This window comes from Colossoma macropomum, unplaced genomic scaffold (genome assembly GCF_904425465.1).
Source record: "Colossoma macropomum unplaced genomic scaffold, Colossoma_macropomum, whole genome shotgun sequence".
NCBI lineage: Eukaryota > Metazoa > Chordata > Actinopteri > Characiformes > Serrasalmidae > Colossoma > Colossoma macropomum.
The window spans coordinates 34,614-42,715 of NW_023494901.1; the positions used below are offsets into that span (position 1 = coordinate 34,614).

Consider the following 8,102-nt stretch of genomic DNA (forward strand, 5'->3'; position numbering starts at 1 on the left):
CAACCAGAAATACTGTATCCAACAACAACCACAGCCAAAATAACGATACTGTTTATGGAGTCAAACTGCTGATGGTGAGTAAACAGGCTGATCACAGCTCAGTCCAGCCCACATACTGACCATCTATGAGAGGGGTCACTTCTGGAGTTCTTTAGTTTCTTTAGTTCACATTAGACGGAGCATTACAGGCACAGAGCCATACAGAGTAAGTGCTTATCTGTACGTGTATCAGCAAGAGGGGTCATCAGGCGTGATGTGGACGAGACCGTGAGGCCGGACGATGCAGAGCATTTACAGTGTCTGTGAGTTTTTACTGTACTAGAATAATGTAAAGAAGGATTGGAAGGATGTGTGTAATGAAGTGGTGACCTATTGCTCCATCTGCAAATCTGCCAGCAGAGAGACGTTTAAATGCAGTGTATCTGTTTATCTATGAGCTGATGAGCAGTGAGATCACAGACCATTAGTGTAACATGTCAAATTAGCAAATTAGTACAGCAGGAAATCATCATTGATCTTTAGTTCAGACATAAAAAAGTGTTTTTTATTGTAAGTCAGTTATTCTTTTGAAAACCCTTCCAATGAAACCAGTTACTCTAAGGCACAAACAGGTCACATGACTGGTAAACCGAGAGAGAGAGAGAGAGAGAGAGAGAGAGAGACTGTAAATGATCTCTCAGGCTTGTTCCTGGTTGTTATTGGGGGGTGACACTCTGTTCTTCTCTGGTGGTCCAGCATCGTAATAGAACATTTTAGAACCAGGACAAACGTCAGGAAGCAGCACTGTGAGTTATCAGTCACACTTCACTGTCCTGATCATTTCAGCTAAAGCTGTTCACTGAAGAAACACCAGGGAATCATGGGATAATACACACTTTATTTCATACAGAGGAGTATAACAGTAATAAATAGCAGATAAATAAAAGCCATAAAAAGCTCTCATACCTTTAAAAACACTTCACACTCAGCACTTTCACAAAGAAAGAATAAAACCCTGCAGGAACAGCAGCACCAGTGCATTCTGGAAACTGGGGTCCAATTAAAGAGCTGTAATGCTGGATTCCTCCAGTTTAGGAGGGTTCGTGATGACCAGCACCCCCTAAAGTATTTATTGGGCCCCTCAAATTCTTATTATATTATTACTGAAACTCATGACTCACAGAGAGATCCAGTTTCTCAACCAGCTTCCCAACACATTCATCAACACGGACAGAAAGAAATGATGACCATTTATGATGACCAATGAGAACCGCGTTGCTTGAGCCGCAGACCAAACTGCGGAGAGCTCGGAGGCGGAGCCAAATTTCTAGGACTGCGCTGTTCGGGGATCGAGCCTGACTATCTGCACTGCTGGCTGCATGAGGCTCGCGCTGTTCGGGGATCGGGCTCAAACTCCCGGAGGCTCGTGCTGTTCGGGGATCAGGCTCAGACCTCCAGAGCCTCACGTTGTTCGGGGATTGGGCTCAGACCTCTCGAGGTTCGCGTTGTTCAGAGATCGGGCTTAGACCTCCGGAGCCTCGCATTGTTCGGAGATCGGACTCAGACTTGAGAGATCCTGAAGAGCTCCTGAGGCTAGGGTTGTTCGAAGATCCAGCTCAGAACTCTGGAAACCAGCGCTGCTGGAGGTGAAGACCAGAGATCCTGAAAAGCTCCTGTTCTGCAGGCACTGAAGACGAACCGCAGCTCGTCCACATGAGAAGTGTCAGCACTGCTGGCTGGCCGGAGTATTTATTCTGCGCTGTCCAGGGATCAGGCTCAAACTCCCTGAGGTTCGAGCTGTTTGGGGATCAAGACTGACTCCCGGAGGCTTGTGCTGTTCGGAGATTGGGCTCAGACCTCCATAGCCTTGCGTTGTCCGGGGATCGGGCTCAGACCTCCGGAGGTTCGCGTTGTTCGGAGATCTGGCTCACACCTCAGCAGGCTAGCGTTTTTCAGAGATTGGGCTCAGACCTGAGAGGTCCTGAGATGACTCTGCAGTGTTTTTGCAGCTGTAGAGCAGTTTGAGTGTAAAAGATGTGCTAACCTGCTTTAGAAGGGTGTGATGAGTTTTAAGAAAGTGAACTTGTCATGGACGATTGCTTCTGAGTGACTATAAATAATGGTAATAAAAAATAAAAAAAAACAATAAAAAACTGACCACACACAGATAATCACAGATGTATTAACATGAGGCTTCAATAGAATTAAGAACAGCATAACCTGAAATCAACTGCCATCACCGTGGTACATCGAACACGATTGTGAAGCTATGAGCAGGAAGGAATCTCTGGGTTCCTCTTCAAGTGATGTTGCACACACTTCCAGGTAAGTTCAAGTGCTCTTAGTTGATCATCCAGTTAAAGACAGTATTTATAGCAGTACTGAAGGTTTAAAAACAACATTCATTCCTTTAGTGACTCTATCAGCTCCTCAGCTAAGGTCCTCAGTCACTCATGCTCACAGACTAAACATCAGTCTGAAGAACATAAATACGTCTGGAGGCCAAACAGACTACACACTGTGGGTCCCTTCAGCCTGTCCTCCATTAACCCAGGTAACCCCTAAGGTCTGGCTTTATACTCTGAGCCCCGCCCTAATTGAGGTTGGAATATACCAGTACAGATTACAGGGGTAACAGTTCACCACTGGCTCACCATCCACCAATAATGTATGGAATATCAACAATACATACATAGCCATTTCTGCTTATATAGGCACAGCTTTAATTCACTCTCTTTCCTCTCCACAGGTGTCTCTCCTATGAGCTGTAATGTCTTAATCAGTCTCGGTGGTGTGTCCTGGCCAATGACATCATGACACCCTCCCTGGCCACTTCGGAAACCCATTCACTTCACCGTGCTGGTGTACAGTTAGAGACTGAAGAACATCTGTAGATGTACAGTTTCATTCTCTAGACATTCATCAACAGTCAGTTTCTGATCACAGAGCTGCTTTTAAAACACACAGTGATTTCAGTCTCATGTGGTTTGTCCATGTAAAGGACAGTGAAATAACTCTGATATCACATTCTCAGTAAAGTCTCAATAAAGAAACATTGGAGCTGCTTCTGCTGAATGGAGCTCTTCAGCACCAGTTTGTGGAATATCAGTAAATGATCTTGGCAGTAAATGACTTTTTGGTATTTTTTATGGCATCACTGTCTGACACTTTGGTGGCAAGTAGGTGTGCAGGTCCCTTTGGTTTCAGAGCTTGTCTAATAATGTCCTATAGACATATAAAAACACTGGGTGTTCTGGACTAGAACTCAGTAGCAGCCTTTAGAGTTAGTTTTAGATGTTTAGAGTTAGACAGAGACTAAAGTAAAGCTCAGTTAGGGCCGCTTACATTAAAGCTCTGTAGATGAAGAGCAAGCAGTGCTGGACTGTCCATATGGCTACACACAAACAGCCGCTCTCACACACAAGCGTTCCATTCGTTTCCATTTGTTCCACAAATTTTAAGAGAACACGCAAAAAGTCAGTAAAAGAAAATGTGCAGACTTTGCACAAAGTCCTGAAGAGGATGTCACACATTTGCCCCATACAAGACGAGTCTCTCTCAGCATGTGAGCCTTTATAGTGTCTCAGTAGAGCAGTTTTACAGTCCTCTGTCAGCTGAAGCTCCAACAGTTCAGAGATGCTGGACGGAGCGGAGTGGGCAGTCCTAGAGGACGCAGTGCCACACGTGACTTTTGTTCCCACTACATCATCACTTCTTCTAAAAGATCTGTTTCCTTGACTGTTTTTCATGTTTCTCTTTTATCAACAAACCTACTCTTCCACTTCATCCACAAATAAAAAGTTCTGTGATATTTTCGTGTCATGAGGCACTTCATGGATTTTCGGTCTTTTCCATCCATGTTTTGTTTGCACCTTTTCAAAATCCATTAAAAGAGGATGGAGGAGAGAAAAGTGGATTGAACCAGAAAAAGGCAAAAAAGAGAGATACTGATTAGTGATGATCTCTCACAGTTTCGGGGTCATTACTGGAGGGGGACAGTCTCACTTCTTCTGGATTGTAGTTCCTGTTTCCACTCATTTCAAGATGATTGCTTCTATTCTTCATCTGGAGCTGCTGGTTTTCTCTCCTCAGCCACACAATCACCACCACTAACACCACAATCACAGCTGCAAGTGCAGTGACCACCAGTGCAAAAACCCACACTGGAACAGCAGCTCCTTTATCTGTGTCCACATCTGGATGGTCAGCTGCAAAACAGACAGACACAGATTTGTAATACAGTGAATTTAACTAAACACCACCATTAAAGCTCAGCAGCAGATTCCTGCTCAGTGAACTCTGATTGGATAAACAGAGAACTATGGTTTAACAACATACCCTTTAATTCACTTCCCCCTGCTGACCCCACGGTCACTGTGTAGATGTGAATGGCCTCTTCATTCTTTTTGTCCATTACAGTATAAACTCCACTGTCAGGTGGAGTCACTCCTCTCAGCTCAAGAACAGCAGATACTCTCCGTGTGTATTCAGGTTTACACTGTAGTGATCGTCCATCCACTGTACAGATCTGACCACTGGATGGTCCAGCTGCCCCTGTGCTGTCATAAATCACCTCCACTTCTTCTGGTATCTCCAAATGCATGATCAGAGGTTCACCGGGCTTTATCTGTGCTGAAGTACGCAATGCTGAAGAAAAAGTGAACTTCATTAGTCTCAGTCTCAGGCATTCTTTCTGTCTACCACCATTTGTGTGTGTGTGGTAATGTGTGGTAGGATGTAGTGCACACTTTGCGGTCATAAATTTCATTTGTTTCTGTTTTTATAGAACAGTTTGTGGTAGGTTTGTGGTTTATTTTGAATTTTTTCTGTCATCAGCCAGGAACCATGTGAGTAACCACACCACTGCAGTGGAGTTAGACTGGGTCACACACTGTTAGGCTGTGCAGCACTGCAGTGGAGTTTGACTGGGTCAAACACTGTTAGGCTGTGCAGCACTGCAGCGGAGTTTGACTGGGTCACACACTGTTAGGCTGTGCAGTGGAGTTTGACTGGGTCAAACACTGTTAGGCTGTGCAGTGGAGTCTGACTGGGTAACACTATTAGGCTGTGCACCACTGCAGTGGAGTCTGACTGGGTCAAACACTGTTAGGCTGTGCACCACTGCAGTGGAGTTTGACTGGGTCAAACACTGTTAGGCTGTGCAGCACTGCAGCGGAGTTTGACTGGGAAATTGTGGATGTGTATGTTTTGTTTGATGCTGTTTGTAGTTTGTTGTAATTGTAACTCATGCTTTGTTGGAATTGTAACTCATCCTTGGGTTTGAGAATTGTGCTGCAAAAACGAAACCATTATTGTTATTTTTTAAACATCACACAAAACAATGGTCTGTGGTCGGTTATCTTCCGTATCAGTGCCAAATAATTTTGTGCAACTGGCCTTTTGATCAGCTCTATACAAATCTGAAGCACTGCATCTAAATCACTGGGGTTCTATAAGCACTACAGAGTAAAGAAAACAGATAAACACTTACGCAGAATCAGAAGCTGCACCTTACAGAGACCTTTATCATCACAGTCACACATGTACAGGGCTCTCTTAGTGAAATCAGCGTCGGTGATGGTGAGAGAGAGATTCCCCTTCAGGTACTGATCATGAATCATCTGATATCCCTCCTTTGATCCACATGAAGTCTGATCACACTCAGCCAGAACATCAGTGGGATTACTGAACACAGTCCATCTGACCAAACCAGAGCATCTCTCAGAGCAGGGCAGAGTAGCAGAGTCATGGAGATTGACCTTCACTTTCACTAAAGGAAGAGCTGATTCAGACAGACAGAATAAAACAAAGGAGAATTGTGTTATAGCTGATGTTAAACTCTTTCTTACGTTCTTGAAAATCCTCAAGTCAGTTGAATGAAGTGTTTGTACTCAGCTGATCACATTCTAGTCATAAAAGTCATTACAACACAGCCTCACAGAGTGATGAAAAGGCACAACTCTCTCTTATAAAAAGTCTTTTTTTTTACTTTCCTCATTAAAATGGTCACAATGTTTTGGCCTGTGTTGTGAAGGCAGCACCTCAACTCAAACTGTTTGACCCCAACATTTGCTTTTTTGTAGCCTACAATCTCTTTCAATATAGTATGTGTGTTCAGAAGATGTTTACATGGTTATTCTGGGTTATTAGCAGTTATTTGCTGGTTTTATTCTGACAAGGACTCTTATTCTGAAGGCAGACCAGCGGCCGAACTGTGTTTATGTTTGTACAGCAGCAAGAACTCGGTCTGTTGGGGCCACGGGCATAACCAAAGACTCTCTCCCCACCCGGGGAGAATATTGGATTGAACTAATGCTTGAGCTAGCTGTTAGCCCAAAGCCCATCTGTGTATGGCAAAGGTGTGGCCAATACAGCTGTTAATAAAAGCACAACTCATTGTGTATAAGGTAAGGTACAATAATTATTTTACTTCTGATGCCATTTCTTAAAGAAAATCAACCCCACAAAACAAAATGAAGGTAAATTCTTTAAGATCTTAATTTCCTAAAGGAGACCAAACAGAACACCTGCACACTTACGGGTAGTGATCAGACATGATGTGATCAGCAATAAGGGCAGCGTGTAGTGACCAGTCCTGCAGGAATTCATGATCTGTTAAAAACAAACAGCAAATTTCAAATATTTATCAAATTTGGTGATAAAAATGCACATTCAAACACAGAAAATGTCCAATTGAATGTTGAAAGCTGAATGTTCTAGGCATGAACGGTCCATGTTTGATTCTTTAGTCATCTATTTTCAATTCAGAAACTGAATTGTTATTTCAATTTTGTTCCAAAATCCAAACATAACAAATGAAACCAAGTCATGTCCATTTTTAGAGCAGACAGAAAATTTTAAAGTGACTAAAATTTCTGACATAACTGGAAAACTGATAAAGCGTCCTAATAATCTGACCACAACATGTCAGACGTAAACAGTGCTAACAAAGCCAGTCCAGTGGTAACTGTGGAGGTGCTAGTGCTAGCTTTGGTAGCAGGCTAACACCCAGGACAGGTTGGATTAAGACTGAAATCTGAGAGCTGTGATGAGTGGCTGGTGTTGGAGTAACAGCTATGGTTGTAGTGAAGGATAAACACACATAAATGCAGTTTACGTCCTTTTAAAATGTGAAACAGCAAACGTCACTCGATTTTTTGTAAGAGTTTACTAGGTTACTGCTAGTTTACTTGTATTTTTTACTGTTTAAAAAGGTGAAAGTTGACATCTTGTTCCAGTGAACACGACTGGAGACACTCCACCTTCACCTCCTCCTTCTTCACCTCCTAGTTCCATTCATTTATGCTTGGAGCTGCTAATTTTAGAAACTCTGAAAGAACCAGTTCCTCGGCTGTTGTGTCTGTGAACACTAAATCATCTATATTTTAATAAAATGAAGTGAGCTTGGTCAAATCTAACTTAACATAAAGCAGACGTACTTATATTATATAAATATTATATATATATATATATATATATATATATATATATATATATATATATATATATAATATATATAAATATTATATATATTAGAACTCAGTGGAGTTTTAATACATTATAACTATTTATTTTGAATATTAAAACTTTTGCATTTGTTTAAGCCTCAATATGGAAGGTGTCGTATTATTATAGTCAGCTGCTGGGATCAGAGCAAACACTGTACCTGTAAAACCACCAATTCACATTATTAACGACAAACTTATATTAATGTGATACCAATGATGGCAGAATTACATTTTAAGTGTGATACGTTTTTGAATAATTATGTTGCATTAAATTTATTTAGGGGCAAGAGGTCACACGGACACACAGCACCTACAACAACAGCCCAAAACTAATACATACCACAGGCGAACTGAGCTGACGGTCGCGCCCTTTCCGCGCATGCGTGTTACGGGACATGTCCTCTCGACCAGAAGCACAGCGCTCACACTAGACTGTGGACCAGACCTCGCGGAAAGGCGAAAGGAGTCTTAACCGTTTAGTCCGTACTGACCGCTAATGAGCCGCTCACAGGACTGACTACAGTCTACAGTGGACCAGATCTGAAGAGCTGAAGAAGACCGGAGTGAAAGATCAGAGACTGGCCGGACCTTAATCTCCTCAGATCTCCCTCAGCG

At 42.6% G+C, this 8,102-nt stretch overlaps 1 protein-coding gene across 1 annotated transcript; it reads right to left on the reverse strand.

Annotated features, from left to right (window-relative positions):
• Window positions 1–3,525: 3,525 nt before the first annotated feature.
• LOC118800482 lies at window positions 3,526–8,102 on the reverse strand. Its single transcript, XM_036560731.1, has 5 exons — window positions 7,828–8,102; window positions 6,519–6,591; window positions 5,471–5,761; window positions 4,318–4,626; window positions 3,526–4,187 (listed from the first exon to the last, which is right to left on the reverse strand). The coding sequence occupies exons 1-5, from the start codon at window positions 7,882–7,884 to the stop codon at window positions 3,931–3,933; spliced, it is 987 nt and encodes a 328-aa protein (XP_036416624.1). The 5' UTR covers window positions 7,885–8,102; the 3' UTR covers window positions 3,526–3,930.

What these genes read in the sequence shown, in the direction of transcription:
- LOC118800482 (XM_036560731.1), bottom strand. Translation starts at nt 7,884, where the DNA reads ATGTCCCGTAACACGCATGCGCGGAAAGGGCGCGACCGTCAGCTCAGT. An exon ending in GTCAGCTCAGTTCGCCTGTG is followed by an intron (nt 6,592 to 7,827) that starts GTATGTATTAGT and finishes TGTTTTTAACAG; the next exon opens with ATCATGAATTCCTGCAGGAC. An exon ending in GGTGCAGCTTCTGATTCTGC is followed by an intron (nt 4,627 to 5,470) that starts GTAAGTGTTTAT and finishes CTTTTTCTTCAG; the next exon opens with CATTGCGTACTTCAGCACAG.